The 24,278-nt window shown below is 38.2% G+C and overlaps 1 protein-coding gene across 1 annotated transcript in view; it reads left to right on the forward strand.

Moving 5' to 3' along the window:
* Positions 1 to 23,245, forward strand: part of GNAO1 (G protein subunit alpha o1) — a 471,718-nt gene extending 448,473 nt beyond the window's left edge. The window contains exons 7-8 of the mRNA XM_053700323.1: positions 253 to 406; positions 21,231 to 23,245. Coding sequence (XP_053556298.1) covers positions 253 to 406; positions 21,231 to 21,418 — 342 coding nt within the window. The 3' untranslated portion in view covers positions 21,419 to 23,245. The remainder of the gene's footprint in view (positions 1 to 252; positions 407 to 21,230) is intronic.
* The last annotated feature ends 1,033 nt before the right edge of the window (positions 23,246 to 24,278 follow it).

Genomic DNA, 24,278 nt, shown 5'->3' on the forward strand with positions numbered 1-24,278 from the left:
GTTTATATAAGTTAATGCTTGTAGTATATTTCTGGTCAAATTAAAGCTTGCGGGTAGTACACCTCATACAAACATTTGAAAAATAATTTTATTTACCATCGAATTTGTTAAAAACAGTTTGCAGTATCTAATGACTTTATTTTCTTTTTCCTTTATTTTTACGCTGATAACCGTTCCTTCTTCCTTAGCCTAACTCCTTCTCTCCTTTCTCTCTGTTCTCCTCCTCTTCTCTCTCCTAACTCCTCACTACAGAACCGAATGCATGAGTCTCTAATGCTCTTTGACTCCATCTGTAACAACAAGTTCTTCATTGACACATCCATCATCCTCTTCCTCAACAAGAAGGACCTCTTTGCTGAGAAGATCAAGAAGTCCCCTCTATCCATCTGCTTCCCAGAGTATACAGGTGAGAACATATTTGCAGGGCTAGCTATTATAACCTTCTTGATATACTACTTCCATTGGAATTGACTTTCCAAAACACTCTTTTTCTATAACAAAACAAGTGAAAATTTAAATATTAAGGGGAAAGCCTCAAAATAGTTACTTATCAATCACTGTATTTATAATTGTAAATCACCCATACCTACTGATTTATAGTTATCTTTAAAGCTGAATTGAATCTTTGCACAATATAAATCACTGTATCTTTCTTTCATGCACGTGTGGTTATTCAACCTTGTGTCTATATGGAGAAAGCAGAAACCATTTTAAAAGTAAGATGTTTGCTCCTTAGTAGTACTTACTTAACTAAGGACCTTGGCATTTATACTATGCATTACTGGATGGCTTCTTAACCTTAGCCTCCTCGACAGGTAAAGTCTTTTCTGTAGAAAGTTCAAATAAATTGTGAATTCTGAGGAAATCCCTTAAGGCATATTTTAGAAGTTTACTGCCTTCTGGAAGATGAAAGATTCTACGGTTTCAGGTCTTTCTGTTTTGTGTATCTCCCTGAGTATATCTTTCAACAGCTTAATCATCTGGTTTTATGCTAGGTAGTCATCATAGGAAACATTTGTGCAAGTCTAGGCATTTAGTGTCCCTTCTCTCATTATTTTCAACCTGACAGCACAAATGTAAGTCTGTATGCTCCTCATATTCCTGCATGTTGTAAAGTTGTATGAATGTTTCCCACTCTTATAAATGTTAAATGTCATGTAAGGGGATTCTTTGGTTTCGTTATTTTAAGGATGGAATTATAAGTCTGTTGCACTTCTTCTGTTGTATCAAGGTTAATCTTCATGAAATTGTCCAGGTCTGCTTTGTTTACTGTTTCCTAAAGTTGATGCACATGCTATTGTTCCTCTTAAAAGACTTTTTGGATAAATATGCTGTATCTGCTTTTAAGATGCATTGCTGCTGTTTCCATATATAGATGAGTAGTGTTTGGAGTCAATGCTGTCTGCATGGGCAGTGCTAATTGTAACCAATTTTAGTTAAAGGTATACTAAACCTACATTTTTTCTTTCATGATTCAGATAGACCATGCAATTTAAGCAACTTTCTAATTTACACCTATCAATTTTTCTTCGTTATCTTGTTATCTTTATTTAAAAAGCAGGAATGTAAATCTTAGCAGCCTGCCCATTTTAGGTTCAGCACCATGGATAGCGCTTGCTTATTGGTGGCTGACATTTAGCCACCAATAAGCAAGCATAACCCAGGATCTTAACCAAAAATGGGCCGGCTCCTATGCATCACATTCCTGCTTTTTAAGTAAAGACAGCAAGAGAACTAAGAAAAATTGATAATAGAAGTAAATTAGAAAGTTGCTTAAAATTACATGCTCTATCTGAATCATAAGAGAAAATAATTGGGTTTAGTGTCCCTTTAAGCTTGCCTTTGTTGAGCTAATTTTCCTGGTTTGCTATGTCGCCATTATGTATATTATGCAGTTGACTTTTAAGTCAGCTTTTCCAATACCGAGTCTCAGAGCTTTATGGCTCAAGTTATGAACAGTTTATAATGGTTTCATGTATATAAATTAATATATATATATATATATATATATATATTTATATATATATATAGTATACTGTATATAGTTTATATTAAGAGAACGTTCTTATTGGGCCTAACCAGACATATTTTATTAGATTAGGTTTCTCCTTATGGCAAGCGTTAGTTTTAACATTAAAAGCCAAATATGAAACACACTTTAGTGAATTTTAAGTTTGATTGATTAGAAGCACATTTGCCCTATAGATGTGTTATCATTGTTTTTGTTTTTAAATTTAATGTGCACTTATCTAGCTATGGATATGGTGGTATGCTACTTGTACACACATTTTCCTGTTCTCTTATTGCTGCCTATGATGTGTAGCAATGGTATCATTCAATGTCACATGTAATTGTTTCAAATATTTACGACTAGATTACGAGTCTTGCGTTAGCCTTAAAAAGCAGCGTTAAGGGGTCCTAATGCTGCTTTTTTAATGCCCAGTCAGGCAGGTACAGGTGTACCGCTCACTTTTTTTCCACGATTTTAGCATACCGCAAATCCCCTTACATCAATTGCGTATCCTATCTTTCTCTTGTTAAGTGTATCCAGTCCACGGATCATCCATTACTTATGGGATATTCTCCTTCCCAACAGGAAGTTGCAAGAGGATCACCCACAGCAGAGCTGCTATATAGCTCCTCCCCTAACTGTCATATCCAGTCATTCTCTTGCAAGCCTCAACCAAGATGGAGGTCGTAAGAGGAGTGTGGTGTTTTATACTTAGTTTATTCTTCAGTCAAAAGTTTGTTATTTTTAAATGGTGCCGGAGTGTACTGTTTATCTCAGGCAGTATTTAGAAGAAGAATCTGCCTGCGTTTTCTATGATCTTAGCAGAAGTAACTAAGATCCATGGCTGTTCTCACATATTCTGAGGAGTGAGGTAACTTCAGAGAGGGAATGGCGTGCAGGTTTTCCTGCAATAAGGTATGTGCAGTTAATATTTTTCTAGGGATGGAATTTGCTAGAAAATGCTGCTGATACCAAAGTAATGTAAGTAAAGCCTTAAATGCAGTGATAGCTACTGGTATCAGGCTTATTAATAGAGATGCATAGTCTTAAAAATGTATAAAAATGTAATATAAAACGTTTGCTGGCATGTTTAATCGTTTTTATATGTATTTGGTGATAAAACTTATTGGGGCCTAGTTTTTTTCCACATGGCTGGCTTGAATTTTGCCTAGTAACAGTTTCCTTAGGCTTTCCACTGTTGCAATATGAGTGGGAAGGGTCTATTTTAGTGCTTTTCTGTGCAGATAACAATACTGACAGAGACATTCAGTTTCCCTCTGCATGATCCAGGACATCTCTGGAGGGCTCAAAAGGCTTCAAAGTCGTTTTTGAGGGAGGTAAAAAGTCACAGTAGAGCTGTGGCAGTTGTTGTGACTGTTTGGAAAAAAAAACACAAAAAAAAAAAAACAAAAAAAAAAACGTTTTTGTCTTTTATTATTCCATTTTGGGTGTTAAGGGGTTAATCATCCATTTGCAAGTGGGTGTAATGCTCTGCTAACTTGTTACATACACTGTAAAAATTTCGTTAGTGTAACTGCCTTTTTTCACTGTTATTTCAAATTTTGACAAAATTTGTGTTTCTTAAAGGTGCAGTAACGTTTTTTATATTGCTTGTAAACTTGTTTAAAGTGTTTTCCAAGCTTGCTAGTCTCATTAACTGAAATTATTGACAAGCTTAGAACACTTAAGCTAGCTAACTCATTTGTTTCTGATGCCATTATTCATTTGACTAAACTAACGGCTAAGAATTCCGGATTCGCCATCCAAGCGCGTAGGGCGCTATGGCTTAAATCCTGGTCAGCTGACGTGACTTCAAAGTCTAAATTACTCAACATTCCTTTCAAGGGGCAGACCTTATTCGGGCCTGGTTTGAAGGAAATTATTGCCTACATTACTGGAGGTAAGGGTCACACCCTTCCTCAGGACAGGGCCAAAGCAAAGGCCAAACAGTCTAATTTTCGTGCCTTTCGAAATTTCAAGGCAGGTGCAGCATCAACTTCCTCCGCTTCAAAACAAGAGGGAACTTTTGATCAATCTAAGCAGGCCTGGAAACCTAACCAGTCCTGGAACAAAGGCAAGCAGGCCAGAAAGCCTGCTGCTGCCTCTAAGACAGCATGAAGGAACGGCCCCCTATCCGGCGACGGATCTAGTAGGGGGCAGACTTTCTCTCTTCGCCCAGGTGTGGGCAAGAGATGTTCGGGATCCCTGGGCGTTGGAGATCATATCTCAGGGATATCTTCTGGACTTCAAAGCTTCCCCTCCACAAGGGAGATTTCATCTTTCAAGGCTATCTGCAAATCAGATAAAGAAAGAGGCATTCCTACGCTGTGTGCAAGACCTCCTAGTTATGGGAGTGATCCATCCAGTTCCGCGGACGGAACAAGGACAGGGTTTTTATTCGAATCTGTTTGTGGTTCCCAAAAAAGAGGGAACCTTCAGACCAATTTTAGATCTAAAGATCTTAAACAAATTCCTCAGAGTTCCATCTTTCAAAATGGAAACTATTCGGACCATCCTACCCATGATCCAAGAAGGTCAGTACATGACCACAGTGGACTTAAAGGATGCCTACCTTCACATACCGATTCACAAAGATCATCATCGGTTTCTAAGGTTTGCCTTTCTAGACAGGCATTACCAATTTGTAGCTCTTCCCTTCGGGTTGGCTACAGCCCCGAGAATCTTTACAAAGGTTCTGGGCTCACTTCTGGCGGTTCTAAGACCGCGAGGCATAGCGGTGGCTCCGTATCTAGACGACATCCTGATACAGGCGTCAAGCTTTCAAGTTGCCAAGTCTCATACAGAGATAGTTCTGGCATTTCTGTGGTCGCACGGGTGGAAAGTGAACGAGGAAAAGAGTTCTCTATCCCCACTCACAAGAGTCTCCTTCTTAGGGACTCTTATAGATTCTGTAGAAATGAAAATTTACTTGACGGAGTCCAGGTTATCAAAACTTCTAAATGCTTGCCGTGTTCTTCACTCCATTCCGCGCCCTTCGGTAGCTCAGTGTATGGAGGTAATCGGCTTAATGGTAGCGGCAATGGACATAGTGCCATTTGCGCGCCTTCATCTCAGACCACTGCAATTATACATGCTGAGTCAGTGGAATGGGGATTACACAGATTTGTCCCCTCTGCTAAATCTGGATCAAGAGACCAGAGATTCTCTTCTCTGGTGGTTGTCTTGGGTACACCTGTCCAAGGGTATGACCTTTCGCAGGCCAGATTGGACAATTGTAACAACAGATGCCAGCCTTCTAGGTTGGGGTGCAGTCTGGAATTCCCTGAAGGCACAGGGATCGTGGACTCAGGAGGAGAAACTCCTTCCAATAAATATTCTGGAGTTAAGAGCGATATTCAATGCTCTTCTGGCTTGGCCTCAGTTAGCAACACTGAGGTTCATCAGATTTCAGTCGGACAACATCACGACTGTGGCTTACATCAACCATTAAGGGGGAACCAGGAGTTCCCTAGCGATGTTAGAAGTCTCAAAAATAATTCGCTGGGCAGAGTACCACTCTTGCCACCTGTCAGCAATCCATATCCCAGGCGTGGAGAACTGGGAGGCGGATTTTCTAAGTCGTCAGACTTTCCATCCGGGGGAGTGGGAACTCCATTCGGAGGTGTTTGCTCAGTTGATTCATTGTGGGGGCAAACCAGAGTTGGATCTCATGGCGTCTCGCCAGAACGCCAAGCTTCCTTGTTACGGATCCAGGTCCAGGGACCCAGAAGCGACGCTGATAGATGCTCTAGCAGCGCCTTGGTTCTTCAACCTGGCTTATGTGTTTCCACCGTTTCCTCTGCTCCCTCGACTGATTGCCAAAATCAAACAGGAGAGAGCATCGGTGATTCTGATAGCACCTGCGTGGCCACGCAGGACTTGGTATGCAGACCTAGTGGACATGTCATCCTTTCCACCATGGACTCTGCCTCTAAGACAGGACCTTCTGATACAAGGTCCTTTCAATCATCCAAATCTAATTTCTCTGAGACTGACTGCATGGAGATTGAACGCTTGATTCTATCAAAGCGTGGCTTCTCCGAGTCAGTCATTGATACTTTAATACAGGCACGAAAGCCTGTTATCAGGTAAATCTACCACAAGATATGGAGTAAATATCTTTATTGGTGTGAATCCAATAATTACTCATGGAGTAAGGTTAGGATTCCTAGAATATTGTCTTTTCTCCAAGAGGGCTTGGACAAAGGATTATCAGCTAGTTCCTTAAAGGGACAGATTTCTGCTCTGTCTATTCTTTTGCACAAGCGTCTGGCAGAGGTTCCAGACGTCCAGGCATTTTGCCAGGCTTTGGTTAGAATTAAGCCTGTGTTTAAACCTGTTGCTCCCCCGTGGAGCTTAAACTTGGTTCTTAAAGTTCTTCAAGGAGTTCAGTTTGAACCCCTTCATTCCATTGATATTAAACTTTTATCTTGGAAAGTTCTGTTTTTGATGGCTATTTCCTCGGCTCGGAGAGTCTCTGAGCGATCTGCCTTACAATGTGATTCTCCTTATCTGATTTTTCATGCATATAAGGTAGTCCTGTGTACCAAACCTGGGTTTTTACCTAAGGTGGTTTCTAACAAGAATATCAATCAAGAGATTGTTGTTCCATCATTGTGTCCTAATCCTTCTTCAAAGAAGGAACGTCTTTTACATAATCTGGACGTAGTCCGTGCCTTGAAGTTTTACTTACAAGCTACTAAAGATTTTCATCAAACATTTACCCTGTTTGTCGTTTACTCTGGACAGAGGAGAGGTCAAAAAGCTTCGGCAACCTCTCTTTCCTTTTGGCTTCAGAGCATAATACGCCTAGCCTATGAGACTGCTGGACAGCAGCCCCCTGAAAGGATTACAGCTCATTCCACTAGAGCTGTGGCTTCCACCTGGGCCTTTAAAAATGAGGCCTCTGTTGAACAGATTTGCAAGGCCGCAACTTGGTCTTCGCTTCACACTTTTTCCAAATTTTCCAAATTTGATACTTTTGCTTCTTCGGAGGCTGTTTTTGGGAGAAAGGTTCTTCAGGCAGTGGTTCCTTCCGCTTAATCCTGCCTTGTCCCTCCCATCATCCGTGTACTTTAGCTTTGGTATTGGTATCCCATAAGTAATGGATGATCCGTGGACTGGATACACTTAACAAGAGAAAACATAATTTATGCTTACCTGATAAATTTATTTCTCTTGTAGTGTATCCAGTCCACGGCCCGCCCTGTCCTTTTAAGGCAGGTCTAAATTTTAATTAAACTACAGTCACCACTGCACCCTATGGTTTCTCCTTTCTCTGTTTGTTTTCGGTCGAATGAATGGATATGACAGTTAGGGGAGGAGCTATATAGCAGCTCTGCTGTGGGTGATCCTCTTGCAACTTCCTGTTGGGAAGGAGAATATCCCATAAGAAATGGATGATCCGTGGACTGGATACACTACAAGAGAAATTCATTTATCAGGTAAGCATAAATTATGTTTTTTAATGGAATTTGCCTAACGCCGGTATTACGAGTCTTGGAAGAAGTGAGCAGTACACCCTCTCCTGTCCAGACTCCTGACGCATTTAAAAGTCAGTATTTAAGAGTTTTATGGGCTAACACCGGAACATAAAACTCTTAACTAAAGTGCTAAAAAGTACACTAACACCCATAAACTGCCTATTAACCCCCCCACATCGCAAACACTATAATAAAATGATTTTACCCCTAATCTGCCGACCGGACATCGCCGCCACTTTAATAAATGTATTAACCCCTAAACCGCCGCACTCCCGCCTCGCAAACACTAGTTAAATTGTATTATGTCTCGTCAAGCCCACCATTACGTCTCATCAAGTACGCTTGCCTCCTACTGTGAGTAAAAGTTTTTTTTACTATATGGTCTGTTTCCAGACCCTACTACCAGTAACCAACAGAAGGGCAATATCACTAAATACATGATTTCTAAATTAGCTGAACTCTGATAATGACATTTATGCTGGCAGACTAGTCCATTTTTTACAAGACCGGAAAATATAAGTTACCAGGGGTCCCTTTTGCCTAGTCCAGCGGACAATTACTTACTCATAGGCAACCAAAGGTGAATAATTGAACCCATCTGGACGTTTTTCTTTGCATGTTACAGCTTTGACAAAGACATTTTTGCAATCACAGCTACAACGGAACCAACTACTCCAGTTTCTTGTTTTTATGTTATTGCAGAGACTGTGTATAAGTACTGTGCCACCATCATTCGTATATATTACTTATACATAACATCTAACATCTTATATTTGGCCATTACAGATCCGGGAAAATTTGTTCTCTAAATTGTATTAACCCCTAATCTCCCGCCCCAAACATTGCCGACACCTACCTACAATTATTAACCCCTAATCTGCCGCCGCCAACGTCGCCACCATTATAATAAATTTATTAACCCCTAAACCTAAGTCTAACCCTAACACCCCCTAACTTAAATATAATTAAAATACATCTAAATAAATATTCTTATCATTAAATAAATTATTCCTATTTAAAACTAAATACTCACCTGTAAAATAAACTCTAAGATAGCTACAATATAACTAATAGTTACATTGTAGCTAGCTTAGGGTTTATATTTATTTTACAGGCAACTTTGTATTTATTTTAACTAGGTAAATAGTTATTAAATAGTTATTAACTATTTAATAACTACCTAGTTAAAATAAGTACAAATTTACCTGTAAAATAAATCCTAACCTAAGTTACAATTACACCTAACACTAAACTATAATTAAACTAATTACCTAAACTACCTACAGTTATTTACAATTAATTTAAATAAACAAAATTACGGAAAAAAATAAACACTAAATTACCAAAAATAAAAAAAGAATTACAATTTTTTAAAGCTAATTACACCTAATCTAATCCCCCTAATAAAATAAAAAAGCCCCCCAAAATAATAAAATTCCCTACCCTATACTAAATTACAAATAGCCCTTAAAAGGGCCTTTTGCGGGGCATTGCCCCAAATTAATCAGCTCTTTTACCTGTAAAAAAAAATACAATACCCCCCAACATTAAAACCCACCACCCACACACCCAACCCTACTCTAAAACCCACCCAATCCCCCCTTAATAAAACCTAACGCTACCCCCTTGAAGATCACCCTACCTTGAGACGTCTTCACCCAGCCGGGCACAAGTGGACTTCCAGAGGGGCAGAAGTCTTCATCCGATCCGGCCAAAAGAGGACATCCAGACCGGCAGAAGTCTTCATCCAGGCAGCATCTTCTATCTTCTTCCATCCAGAGCGGGTCTATCTTGAAGACATCCAACGCGCAGCATCCTCTTCCTTCTTGATCCGACTACTGAATGAAGGTTCCTTTAAGTGACGTCATCCAAGATGGCGTCCCTTCAATTCCGATTGGCTGATAGAATCCTATCAGCCAATCGGAATTAAGGTAGGAAAAATCCTATTGGCTGATGCAATAGGATTGAGCTTGCATTCTATTGGCTGTTCCAATCAGCCAATAGAATGCGAGCTCAATTCTATGTAAGGGGTTAGGGTAAGATTTAGGTTTAGGGGTTAATAAATTTATTATAGTGGCGGCGGCAGATTAGGGGTTAATAAATTTATTATAGTTGCGGCGACGTTGGGGGGGGCATATTAGGGGTTAATAAATTTATTATAGTTGCAGCAACGTTGGGGGGCAGATTAGGGGTTAATAAATTTATAATAGTTGTGGCGACGTTGGGGGGCAGATTAGGGGTTAATAAATAAAATGTAGGGTTCGGCGATGTTGGGGGCAGCAGATTAGGGGTTCATAGGGATAATGTAGGTGGCGGCAGTGTCCGGAGCGGCAGATAAGGGGTTAATAAATATAATGTAGGTGTCGGCGATGTCGGGGGCGGCAGATTAGGGGTTAATAAGTGTAAGATTAAGGGTGTTTAGACTCGGGGTTCATGTTCAGGAAACAATGGGGCTGCGTTAGGAGCTGAACGCTGCTTTTTTGCAGGTGTTAGGTTTTTTTTCAGCCAGCTTAGCCCCATTGTTTCCTATGGGGAAATCGTGCACGAGCACGTTTAGCCAGCTCACCGCTACCGTAAGCAACGCTGGTATTGAGGTAAGATGTGGAGCTAAATTCTGCTCTACGCTCACCTTTTTGCGGCTAACGCCAGGTTTAAAAAAACCTGTAATACCAGCGTTACTTTAGGTGAGCGGTGAGCTGAAACTAAGCGTTAGCAACGCACACCTGTTACCGCAAAACTCGTAATCTCGCCGATATATTGCAAAAATACTTCCTGTATATTTCTAATTTGACTAACATCCTCAGGTATTTATTTCAGGAAAAAAATTCCATTTGATAACACTTGCATAATTTTCTTTCATAATAGGCTATTCCTAAAACTTTTGGAGAATATTCAAAATTATAGTAAACTTTTTTAGAAAATAGTTCTCTTGTATGTTTGTCACTTGATTAAAAAGAGTTTTATTGCAAACACTTAGTTTAAGACACTATTTAATGTTTTTTTTTATAGTATAAAACATTGTAAGAATCATGTGAGCTTTTGATATACATTTAACAACTGTATTTTATTTAATTAGTGGTCTAGGCTGTTAAAACACTATTTGTTTTTATTTTATACATTGTGTTTAGCTTGCACCATATTCTAAACAAAGGGCTAGATTTATCAAAGCCATTCTCCTATAATTTCGTCCAAAATAGCACATACGAACTGATCGTCATATTCATCAAAGCACTCTGCGCCTGTAATTGCGCAAATCTGAAAGAAACTTCTTCACACTCCGCTTGCATTCGCCTAGGTGCAAGGGTGTGCTCCCGAGTGCAACAATATACATACGTAATAGGCGTAATTTAACAGCCCGACCTACAAATACGCCCAGTTTCTTATTTATCATTGCTTGGCGCCGATAGGGAACTGAAAGTAGCCCCTTTGACTACTTCTAAGGTGTTTTATCATTGATACTGCTCAGTTAATTATAATTTATTAATATATTATTTAAACAAACTCAAATTCATATCGATTTACCTATTTGTAGCTATATATATATATATATATATATATTTCATGTAGTGGGCAAGAGTCCATGAGCTAGTGACGTATGGGATATACATTCCTACCAGGAGGGGCAAAGTTTCCCAAACCTCAAAATGCCTATAAATACACCCCTCACCACACCCACAATTCAGTTTTACAAACTTTGCGTCCTATGGAGGTGTGACCGTGGTGAAGTAAGTTGTGCTAAGATTTCTACGTTGATATGCGCTTCTCAGCATTTTGAAGCCTGATTTCTCTAAGAGTACAGCGAATGTCAGAGGGATGTGAAGGGAGTATCACCTATTGAATGCAATGATTTCCCTAACAGAGGTCTATTTCATAGGTTCTCTGTTATCGGTCGTAGAGATTCATCTCCTACCTCCCTTTTCAGATCGACGATATACTCTCATATACCATTACCTCTACTGATAACCGTTTCAGTACTTGTTTGGCTATCTGCTATATTTGGATGGGTGTGTTTTTGGTAAGTATGTTTTTTATTACTTAAGACACCCCAGCTATGGTTTGGCACTTTATGCATTTATATAAAGTTTTATATATATATATATATATATATATTGTACTTATATTTGCCATGAGTCAGGTTCATGTATTTCCTTGTGCAGACTGTCAGTTTCATATTTGGGGAAAATAAACATATTAAGAAATATTTTTTTTCTTACCTGGGGTTTTAGTCTTTTTCTGATTTACTACATTTTTCTTGCAAATTGCGGGCAGTTCTAGGCCAAAGGTGTGCCAAATGCTAGACTTTATTGCGTCATTCTTGGCGCAATAATTTTTTGGCACGAAAGTACGTCCGTTGACGCAAGTTCGTCATTTCTGGCGTCGTAGTTGACGCCGAGTCTTTACACATGGTTGCGTCGTTAGTGATGCAAGTGTGTCATTTCCGGATGTTGTTGGCGTAAAAAAAAATCAGATTCAGTTACGTTGTGCGTCATACTTGGCGCCAATTTTTTTTCTTTTATTTATACCCCATTGCTGTTTGCCTCTTGCCTCTTTCTATGTCAGAGGGCTATGCTGTTTGCATTTTTTCCCATTCTTGAAACTGTCATATTTGCTTTATATGTTATTTTTTCTTTTACATTTTGCAAGATGTCTCAATGTGATCCTTTCTCAGAAGTATCTGTTGTAAATTTGCTGCCTAACATCGGTTCTACCAAAGCTAAGTGCATTTGTTGTAAGGTTGTGGAAATCTCTGAATGTCATTTGTAATAGTTGTCATGATAAACTTTTACATGCAGAGAATGTATCCATCAGTAATAGTACATTGCTAGTTGCAGTTCCTTCAACTTCTAATGTACATGATATACCTATGAATTTTAAAGAATTTGTTACTGATTCTATTCAGAAGGCTTTGTCTGCATTTCCACCTTCTAATAAACGTAAGAGGTCTCTTAAAACTTCTCATAAAGTTGATGAAATTTCAAATGACCAGCAACATAATGATTTATCCTCCTCTGATGAGGATCTATCTGATTCAGAAGATCCTTCCTCAGATATTGACACTGACAAATCTACTTATGTGTTTAAAATAGAGTATATTCGTTCTTTGTTAAAAGAAGTGTTAATTACTTTGGAAGCTAGAGGAAGCTAGTCCTCTTGACATTAAGACTAGTAAACGTTTAAATGCTGTTTTTAAACCTCCTGTGGTTACTCAAGAAGTTTTTCCTATTCCTGATGCTATTTCTGATATGATTTCTAAGGAATGGAATAAGCCAGGTACTCCTTTTATTCCTTCTTCAAGGTTTAAAAAATTGTATCCTTTACCAGCAATTTCTATAGAGTTTTGGGAAAAGATCCCCAAAGTTGATGGGGCTATTTCTACTCTTGCTAAACATACCACTATTCCTATGGAAGATAGTACTTCTTTTAAAGATCTATTAGATAGGAAACTTGAATCCTATCTAAGGAAAGCCTATTTATATTCAGGTCATCTTCTCAGGCCTGCAATTTGGCTGATGTTGCGGCTGCATCAACCTTTTGGTTGGAGAATTTAGCGCAACAAGAATTGGATTCTGACATATCTAGCATTGTTCGCTTACTGCAACATGCTAATCATTTTATTTGATTTAGATCCATGTCTTTAACTATTTTAGCTAGAAGAGCTTTGTGGCTTAAATCTTGGAATGCTGATATGAAATCTAAGTCTAGATTATTATCTCTTTCTTTCCAAGGTAATAATTTATTTGGTTCTCAGTTGGATTCTATTATTTCAACTCTTACTGGAAGAAGGGTTTTTTTTCTGCCTCAGGATAAAAAACCTAAGGGTAAATCTAAGGCTTCTAACCGTTTTCGTTCCTTTCGTCAAAATAAGGAACAAAAATCTAATCCTTCCCCCAAGCAATCTGCATCCAATTGGAAGCCTTCCGCAAATTGGAATAAATTCAAGCCTTTTAAATAATCAAAGTCAGCCCATAAATCCGCATGAAGGTGCGGCCCTCATTCCAGCTCAGCTGGTAGGGGGCAGATTAAGGCTTTTCAAGGATATTTGGGTAAATTCTGTCCAAAATCAATGGATTCAGAGCATTGTCTCTCAAGGGTATCGAATAGGATTCAGAGTAAGACCTCCTGTGAGAAGATTTTTTTTCTCTCGCGTATCCCAGCAAATCCAGTAAAAGCTCAGGCTTTCCTGAAGTGTGTTTCAGACTGAGAGTCTTCAGGGGTAATCATGCCGGTTCTGGTGTTTTATTCAAATCTGTTCATTGTCCCAAAGAAGGAAAATTTATTTTGTTATGTAAGAGTACCAACTTTCAAGATGGTGACTATAAGGACTATTCTGCCTTTTGTTCAGCAAGGACATTATATGTCTACAATAGACATGCAGGATGCATTCCTTCATATTCCGATTCATCCAGAACATTATCAGTTCCTGAGATTCTCTTTTCTAGACAAGCATTACCAATTTGTTGCTCTTCCATTTGACCTTGCAACAGCTCCAATAATCTTTTCAAAGGTTCTAGGTGCCCTACTCTCTGTAATCAGAGAGCAGGGTATTGCGGTGTTTCCTTATTTGGACAATATCTTGGTACTAGCTCAGTCTTTACGTTCTGCAGAATCTCACACAAATCAACTAGTGTTGTTTCTTCAAAAACATGGTTGGAGGATCAATTTTCCAAAGAATTTCTTGATTCCTCAGACAAGGGTCACCTTTTTAGGCTTCCAGATAGATTCGGTGTCCATGACTCTGTCTCTAACAGACAAGAGACGTTTGAAATTGGTTGCAGCCTGCAGTCATTCCCTTCAGTGGCTATGTGCATGGAAGTTTTAGGCCTCATGACTGCAGCATCGGACGCGATTCCTTTTGCTCGTTTTCACATGAGAACTCTCCAGCTTTGTATGCTGAATCAATGGTGCAGGGATTATACAAAGATATCACAGTTAATATCCTTAAATCACAATGTTCGACACTCTCTGACGTGGTGGTTAAATCACCTGCGTTTAGTTCAAGAGGCTTCCTTTGTTTGGCCAACCTGGACTGTGATCACAACAGATGCAAGTCTTTCAGGTTGGGAAGCTGTCTGGGGATCTCTGACAGCACAAGGGGTTTGGAAATCTCAAGAGGCGAGATTACCAATCAATATTTTAGAACTCTGTGCAATTATCAAAGCTCTTCAGTTTTGGCCTCTGTTGAAGAGAGAATCATTCATTTGCTTTAAGACAGACAATGTCACAACTCTGGCATATGTCAATCATCAGGGTGGGACTCACAGTCCTCAAGCTATGAAAGAAGTATCTTGGATACTTGCTTGGGCATAAACCAGCTCCTGTCTAATCTCTGCAGTGCATATCCCAGGTGTAGACAATTTGGAGGCGGATTATCTCAGTCGTCAGACTTTACATCCAGGGGAGTGGTCTCTCCATCCAGATGTGTTTTCTCAGATTGTTCAGATGTGGGGTCTTCCAGAGATAGATCTCATGGCCTCTCATCTAAACAAGAAACTTCCCAGATACCTGCCCAGGGATGTTCAGGCGGATGCAGTGGATGCGCTGACACTTCCTTGGTGTTATCATCCTGCTTACATTTTTCCACCTCTAGTTCTTCTTCCAGGAGTGATCTCCTCCAAAATCATCATGGAACAATTGTTTGTGTTGCTGGTGGCTCCAGCATGGCCACACAGGTTTTGGTATGCGGATCTTGTTCGGATGTCCAGTTGCCAACCTTGGCCACTTCCGTTAAGCCGGACCTACTGTCTCAAGGTCCATTTTTCCATCAGGATCTCAAATCATTAAATTTGAAGGTATGGAAATTGAGTCATAGAGGTTTCTCTGAATTCTTTTAGAATTCCTAGAATTTTACAGTTTCTTCAGGATGGTTTGGAAAAAGGTTTGTCAGCAAATTCTTTGAAGGGACAAATCTCTGCTCTTTCTGTTTTATTTCACAGAAAGATTGCTAAACTTCCTGATATTCACTGTTTTGTACAGTCTTTAGTTAGTATTAAACCTGTCATTAAATCAATTTCTCCTCCTTGGAGTCTTAATTTGGTTTTGAGGGCGTTACAGGCTCCTCCTTTTGAGCCTACGCATTCTCTGGACATTAAACTACTTTCTTGGAAAGTGTTGTTCTTTTTGGCTATCTCTTCTGCTAGAAGAGTTTCTGAGCTTTCTGCTCTTTCTTGTGAATCCCCTTTTCTGATTTTTCATCAGGATAAGGCGGTTTTGCGGACTTCTTTTAAATTTTTACCTAAGGTTGGGAATTCTAACAGCGTTAGTAGAGAAATTGTTGTCCCTTCTTTGTGTCCTAATCCTAAGAATTCTTTGGAAAGATCTGTACATTCTTTGGATGTGGTAAGAACTTTGAAATATTATGTTGAAGCTATTAAAGATTTCAGGAAGACTTCTAGTCTATTTGTTATATTTTCGGGTCCTAGGAAAGGTCAGAAAGCTTCTGCTATTTCCTTGGCTTCTTGGTTAAAGCTTTTGATTAATTCAACTTATTTGGAGTCGGGGTAAGACCCTGCCTCAGAGAATTACGGCTCATTCTACTAGATCAGTCTCCACTTCGTGGGCTTTTAAGAATGAAGCTTCAGTTGATCAGATTTGCAAAGCAGCAACTTGGTCCTCTTTGCATACATTTACTAAATTCTACCATTTTGATCTATTTGCTTCTTCAGAAGCAGTTTTTGGTAGAAAAGTTCTTCAGGCAGCTGTTTCAGTTTGATTCTTCTGCTGATGTTTTAATTTTTTCTTGTCATTAAAGAATAAAACTTATAATTTGGGTTGTGGATTATTTTTTCAGCGGAAAATGGCTGTTTTTTATTTTATCCCTCCCTCTCTAGTGACTCTTGCGTGGAGTTCCACATCTTGGGTATTGATATCCCATACGTCACTAGCTCATGGACTCTTGCCAATTACATGAAAGAAAACATAATTTATGTAAGAACTTACCTGATAAATTAATTTCTTTCATATTGGCAATAGTCCATGAGGCCCACCCTTTTTTATGGTGGTTATGATTTTTTTGTATAAAGCACAATTATTTCCAAAATCCTTTGTTGATGCTTTTTACTCCTTTCTTTATCACCCCACTACTTGGCTATTCGTCAACTGAATTGTGGGTGTGGTGAGGGGTGTATTTATAGGCATTTTGAGGTTTGGGAAACTTTGCCCCTCCTGGTAGGATTGTATATCCCATACGTCACTCTTGCCAATATGAAAGAAATTAATTTATCAGGTAAGTTCTTACATAAATTATGTTTTTCCGACAGGCGAAATGTATCATTATTACGCCCCAGCTCGCCTGCGCAAAGTTGCGTCTATTTATTTGATGAATTCAGGCGCACATGTGCGCTTCTCCGGAGGCGAACTTGGGCGCAGTTACAGTCAAAGCACATACAGAGTTTGCATAGCCTTTGATAAAACTAGCCCAAAGTGATGGTTCAAAACATACAAAGCAATAAGTGCCCCATAGATGGCTCCGAGGTCAACAGTCTAGGTCACATAAGTTGTCTGCCAGTTTAAGACAAGATAAATATCAGTGGGAATGGTTGTGGTACATGGTTGTTTTATCTAAAATGTTCTTGCAAAAATAAAAGTTCCCAACATTGCATAAAGATTGTAGCAAAATGAACAGGCATTGTGTCTGATGCCAATCCCTTAGAAGTTTTCTTGTCAAGAAGGGCCTTGTTTTTTAATCTGTTTTTTTTGCACTGATGGTTTGTTTACTGAATCCTTGATTCGGACGAAAATAGTGTTTTAGAAGTTATATCATTTTAACATTCTTTTCTCTTTCAGTTTTACATATTTGGTACTTCTCCAAAATAGTTTTGATTCTTTGAGCATTTTATCTGATTTTGGTCATTTAGGTCTTTTTTTTTATACTTGCATAACTTGCATGAATTGTTTTTAAAGTTGCCAACAAGGATTTTTGAAACCCAAGAGAGGCTACATTTTGCCACTCCCTTGACAAAATGTAATCCCAATACAATCACTAACCTTATTCACTAACTTAGTAGGTTTTTGGGAGCTTTGGAATGGCTGGGTATCCGGCTTAATTACTCAAAATCATAATTTAGCAACATAACTATTACTCAATGGAGCGTTAAAGGGATAGAATGCCCAATTCAAGCTTGATTACTTTAGAGACTATCCTGGAGTCATTTAATAAGCACTAAACTACTTTAGAAGTCATTTGCACATCATTAGACATTATCAGACTTGTAAAGTCATCAGCTAAGGTAAACAAATTCTGGGTGATGACTTCAGAATGATTAACAGATTACCTTACTGATTACTTCACAAGCATGAACAGCCAGTGAATGACTCTAGAGTCATCTCATTTAAATATTTTGGCCTGTGGGCTTACTTCAGAATGGTGGCTTCTGATGACTAGTCTGGAGTCATTGATTACTTCAGAATTACTCCAGGAAGATCATCCTTTTTGACTAGGGAGGTAAAAAAAAAAGTGAATGGGGCATTTTAAGTTAAAATAGAAGCATTTTGCAATATACTTCCATTAGCAAAAATACTTCTAGTAAAAGTTATTATTGTTTTTCAGTAGCATACGCACATATTCTTTGAAAGCCCACCAGTATTCACACTACACCTTCTCAGAGAGTCAACAGTGGCTTGTATGACTCAAATGATGTCTTTAGAAGCAATACACATGACACCACCTGACTCTCTGAGTAGGCATGGTGTTTAAATACTTGTGCACGGGCCCTCAACAAAGCAGTAATAACTTTTACTAAAAGCATTTTTGCTGATGAAAGTATATTGAAAAAATACTTTTATTTCAAATTGCAATGCACATTTAAATTTTTGACCTTTTTATCCCTTTTATATTAGTACACACAAGAAAACACCAGACCACTCAGGACCTTGTTTGTGAAAAATCACGAAAAGACTGCAGAGATAATGAGGTCCTAAGCCAGTGATGGGCAACACTGTACCTTTAAACTATAAATTGGACTTAAACAATAGAGACTAAAATGATTAAGAGAGGAGACTTTAGAATGAGTGTGAGTGTTTTGTGGGGTTAAATGCAGGATTTTCTGTGGGAAGAAAATAGGACATTGTTTAACCTACATAGGCAGGGATGGGGCTACAGGCCCAAATATGCTACCCCTTGATGTGAGTAAAATGCAGGATTATGTTCTGTACAAACTGTTGATTATTATAAGTACCAGGAATATTGTAATCTTTTCTATTTGCAGAGTTTAACTGACTGAAACAAACTAAAAGTGGCAGAAATTTGGGCCCTTTACTTAAACACCACCTTTGGCAGAAACTACAGGCAGAAAAACCACTAGAATATTACTTTTGAAGTAGCAAAACAATGGATAAAATAGCTTAAAATAATTGCAATCATAGAGCCAGATAACGAATGGATTGGTAATTATCGCTCACTTGCTAACTCTATTAGAAGTACGTTTTTTTGCGCATTGGATACTACGCAAAAGTTTTTTCTCCTGCGCTAACCAGATGCACCCAAAAATCCGAACTTTCAATATCGCAATCACATTAACGTATTCCCCATAGACTTCAATTGAGTGCAAAAAGTGGGGGGGGGGGTGAACTAACACCATACTCACGTGTAAACCCGATCGTGTTTAACAAAGTGCGTTAACCCGACATGAAATATTAATATTCCACTCTTCAATGTTCCTCACACAGCAGAATATGTACTATTTATTCATAAATACAAATATATATATATATATATATATATATATATATATATATATATATATATATATACAGTATATAGTAATATATAGGTATATATATATACACACATATATATATATATATATATATATGTATGAATATCTATTTAAAAATACTTAAAACATATTCCCCTACGTGAAGAACATTGGAATGTGAATTATTTACAGTACACACACAGTTAAACACTTTATTAAATATGAATATTGCATATAAATTATTTTACACGTTTTCAGCTACTTAAAGGGATAGAAAGGTCAAAATTGAAATGTGCATGGATGCATTTCAATGCCAAATAGAAACATGTTTGCAATTTGCTTCCATTAGCAAAAATGCTTCTAGTAAAAGTTCTTATGTTTTTCTGTGGCATACGCGCATATCCTGTGATGGCCTGTGCACCAGTATGCAAACTCTTAGAGAGTCAGTGGTGCCTTGTATGACCCAAATTAAGTCTCCACAGAAGCAATGAACACTGAGCTTGAATACTGATGCACAGGCCCTCACAGGATATCTGCGTATGCCGCAGAAAAACAGTAATAACTGTTACTAGATTTTTGCTAATGGAAGTATATTGCAAACATGCTTCTTTTTCAAATTTAAATGCAGGTATTAATATGCGCGATACTTCTAACATGTGCAAACACCAACGATAAACCCCTTATCACTCGCGCCACTCATAATCTTGCCCATAGTGTATTAATACCTGCAGATCACTCAAAGCTAAACCAATTCCTCTGTGTAACCCTTACTGAGCTTAGACCAATGACCCCTTATCACTCGCACCACTTATAATCTTGCCCATAGTGTATTAATACCTGCAGATCACTCAAAGCTAAACCAATTCCTCTATGTAACCCTTACTGAGCTCAGACCAATGACCCCTTATCACTCGCGCCACTCATAATCTTGCCCATAGTGTATTAATACCTGCAGATCACTCAAAGCTAAACCAATTCCTCTATGTAACCCTTACTGAGCTCAGACCAATGACACCTTATCACTCGCGCCACTCATAATCGTGCCCATAGTGTATTAATACCTGCAGATCACTCAAAGCTAAACCAATTCCTCTATGTAACCCTTACTGAGCTTAGACCAATGACTCCAACTGACCCAAAGGCCCCCGACTAACCCCTGGGCAGATGCCAAAAGCCTCCAGACTAATGTACATATAGGTCTGCTTATTAGTAAGCTTAGTGTTGTCATCCCTACCAATATGAGCAACTTTAGTATTTATAACTGAATATCTATCTTACTGTATTGGAATAAACATGTAAATAGTTTGCTACTTTATTATAATAGTTTGCTTGTTTATTATTGTTATTGCATTTAGCAATTGTACGTGCACAGCAAACTCATTTACATTAGTTTCTATAAACAGAAGAAGATGATGCTAGGCTTTAAGGCTGTTGTCCTAAACACAAAATGTAATTTACTGAATCACTGCAGTCTTACAAACCTATCTAACATCAAGCATTTCCAGTGAAGAAACAATTTCATCAATGCTATCTACTCTATTAGCTAATAATAATCAGTCACATATTGAAAAGCCCACAGTGGTTGAGAACTATTCAAACATAACTTTATTGAAGTCTTTAAGCCTAACTTCACTCCAGCATAAAATTGAACAAAAATGCAATAAACATGTGATTTAAGTAAACTACAGATGCACCCAGGAGACATGAAATGAGCATTGGGATTGGCTGCTACAGGGGGTCATAGAGCTGCATCTGAAATCACACAACTTTCCCCTTTTTCCAATTGATTGCAGCCCTTACAGGGATTCTGTGGTTGATTAAAACTCATATCCATGACTTTATATGAATTTGTTCTGCCCTGACTCCACTATAGAAATTTTGTATCGAGACTTACCATAAAAAAAAAACTACAACAGGAACATAGCAATATCTTTCCCTTGGGCCCTAAAGGGACCACCTTATGTGCCTTGCAGTTGAGCCAGGCCTGTGTCCAAGTTCAGGGAATGATACTAACTTATTTTTTTGTCTTTTTATCAATTCCAGGTCCCAACACTTATGATGATGCAGCTGCTTACATCCAAGCACAATTTGAAAGCAAGAACCGATCGCCCAATAAGGAGATTTATTGTCATATGACCTGCGCTACAGACACGAATAACATCCAGGTCGTGTTCGACGCTGTCACCGATATCATCATTGCCAACAACCTCAGAGGCTGCGGCTTGTACTGATTCCTCTGTATAGCAATTTATCCACTGGTTAAAATAATGCAAGTTGGTAAACTGAGAAGGCAAAATGAATTATATATATATGTATATGTATATATATATGTATGTGTATATATATATATATATATATATATATATATATATATATATATATATACCATGTGTTTAGTTTTTCTCTAAGAGCTTGAACAGAATTGGATTCCCTGACAGTTCAGCCAATGCAAAAAAATGTAGGAGGTAAGGGAATTTTAATCCATTTTCAGGTATAACCTGTTAACCCATTCATATATGAAAAAAGTGAATTGTACTGTAAAATTTCTTTCAGATCTTAAGTGGGTTAAACTATAACTTTGTATAAATAGAGAAGATAAAATATTTGAATTCCTTATGACGTGTTGCTTTGACACAGAACTTTCAGATGTTTCTCTTCTGCTCAGCTCTTGAGTAACAAAGAAAAAAAAAAACAACCCAAAAATCTAAACCAGGTAGAAGTGTTTGTGAGACTCGCAGGACAGTGTGCTCAGCTTATGTTGGGGCAGTTACTGTGCAAGGGTCTGTGTGGAATCAAGAAGACCCTTCTAGTCTGTGTATCTCAAAGCATTGGGTCCCATACATGTTGAAAAGTTATCAGTGCCAACCCAGTCTGCGGAGCAGGGGGAACAGTCTGCAATTTCAGGGGAATACTCCTCTCTGTCCCTCTCTTCTCCACACTGCTTGATGGACCCTCAAATTGACGTTCTGCAGGTAGCATGACCTTTGGCCTTTGTAAAAAAAGAAAAAAAAAAACAGAAAAAAAGAAAAAAAAACACAGCCTTCCTTAAAGTTGATGTGTAACGTTTTCACTGGAATAGTGGCTGCATAGGATGCTGTAAATCTGGTTAGCTAAGTCTTTACATTTAGAAGAAACTAAAATGTTATTTTTTTCCCACGTGCTTGTAGCTTAATGACACCTTCTCCCTTATTATCATTTTATTTTCTTGCACCAATTGTAAAGAGGCATCTTATCAATTATTTGTAACCCCTTTGTTGGCCATGAGGCCTGCACAGTCCCAGACAAAATGGATTATTAGCAATCCATTTTATTTTTGGAGAACTGGAAATATTTCATAAGGACTTGAAACCCTTCATAGGAAATTAAACCCAAAACAAACAAAAAAACTTTTCCAGGGTAGCTGAACTGTACAGAACTGGTGTCTTTGTAACGCCTCTAATTAGGTCCCTAATAGTCTGAATTGTGTATCATTCACTCTCTGGGTTTGTATAGAAAAAGCACAGCTCTCACTCTCCAGCTGCCGAAATATTTCCCCTTTAGACATTTTCGCTCTAAATCCGTGTATTATAAACTGATAGGCTTCTTTTCTTTAAATCTACTTTACTTAACCCCAAGTGAATGCTTTTGTGCTGCTTTCTCTCCCCTTTATCCTTCCTTTTAGTGAATGGTGTTTTTTCTCTCATGTGGGATGTTTGTGCTGCGGAAAAAAAAAAATTTAAAAAAAAAACAAGCAAAAAAAAATTTACAAAAAAAAAATACAAAAAACAAATTTAATCGAATGTAGTGTTTACATTAAATCCACAGTTTTCATGACCAAACCTTTGTCATTTCTACTTTGATTAGAACTCAAGCTTCTTCACATTTCACTTGCAAAACTGAAGAAGAGCAGTCACAAATGTTAAAGAAAAATAAAAAAAACTGAATCAATAAATGAGAGAGAAAAGAAGTTGGAGTGTTTTTTATTTGTATTGCCGAGCGCTCAGTTTGGTGCTGCCAGCGACTCTCGTGACTAATGGAAAATCGTGTGTAGCTTAATAAAGAGAATGTTTGTCTGTACAGACCTGTCTCCAACATTCTCCTCTTTTACTATTTCCACTGCACAAAAATGTAAAAAGCATAAACACACACAAGCACTATAATGCGCACACTGCAGGATGGCGCACTTTCCGCATTTGTATTAAAGTGACATTGAATACAAATTGTAAGCTGTATGAAACTGAAGCTTTATGTCTTAATTGCATTTTGTAATCTAACTTTTTATTTGTTAAATTAGTATATTTCTCTTCTTTTTCTTTCCACTGTTTTTTCATTCCCTCAGAAGGAAAAGAAACCCCTATATATACACACACACACATATATATTTATATATGAATATATATTGATGTGCATTGTTGTTCACACATGGGCAGTAGAAGAAATAAATTGCCCCTTTGACTACTTCTAAGGTGTTTTACCATTGGTACTGCTAAGTTAATTATAATTTATTAATATATTATTTAAACAAACTCAAATTCATATCTAATTACCTATTTGTAGCTATATATATATATATATATATATATACAGGGAGTGCAGAATTATTAGGCAAATTAGTATTTTGACCACATCATCCTCTTTATGCATGTTGTCTTACTCCAAGCTGTATAGGCTCGAAAGCCTACTACCAATTAAGCATATTAGGTGATGTGCATCTCTGTAATGAGAAGGGGTGTGGTCTAATGACATCAACACCCTATATCAGGTGTGCATAATTATTAGGCAACTTCCTATCCTTTGGCAAAATGGGTCAAAAGAAGGACTTGACAGGCTCAGAAAAGTCAAAAATAGTGAGATATCTTGCAGAGGGATGCAGCACTCTTAAAATTGCAAAGCTTCTGAAGCGTGATCATCGAACAATCAAGCGTTTCATTCAAAATAGTCAACAGGGTCGCAAGAAGCGTGTGGAAAAACCAAGGCGCAAAATAACTGCCCATGAACTGAGAAAAGTCAAGTGTGCAGCTGCCAAGATGCCACTTGCCACCAGTTTGGCCATATTTCAGAGCTGCAACATCACTGGAGTGCCCAAAAGCACAAGGTGTGCAATACTCAGAG

Source organism: Bombina bombina, chromosome 1, assembly GCF_027579735.1.
Source record: "Bombina bombina isolate aBomBom1 chromosome 1, aBomBom1.pri, whole genome shotgun sequence".
In the NCBI taxonomy this organism is placed as follows: domain Eukaryota; kingdom Metazoa; phylum Chordata; class Amphibia; order Anura; family Bombinatoridae; genus Bombina; species Bombina bombina.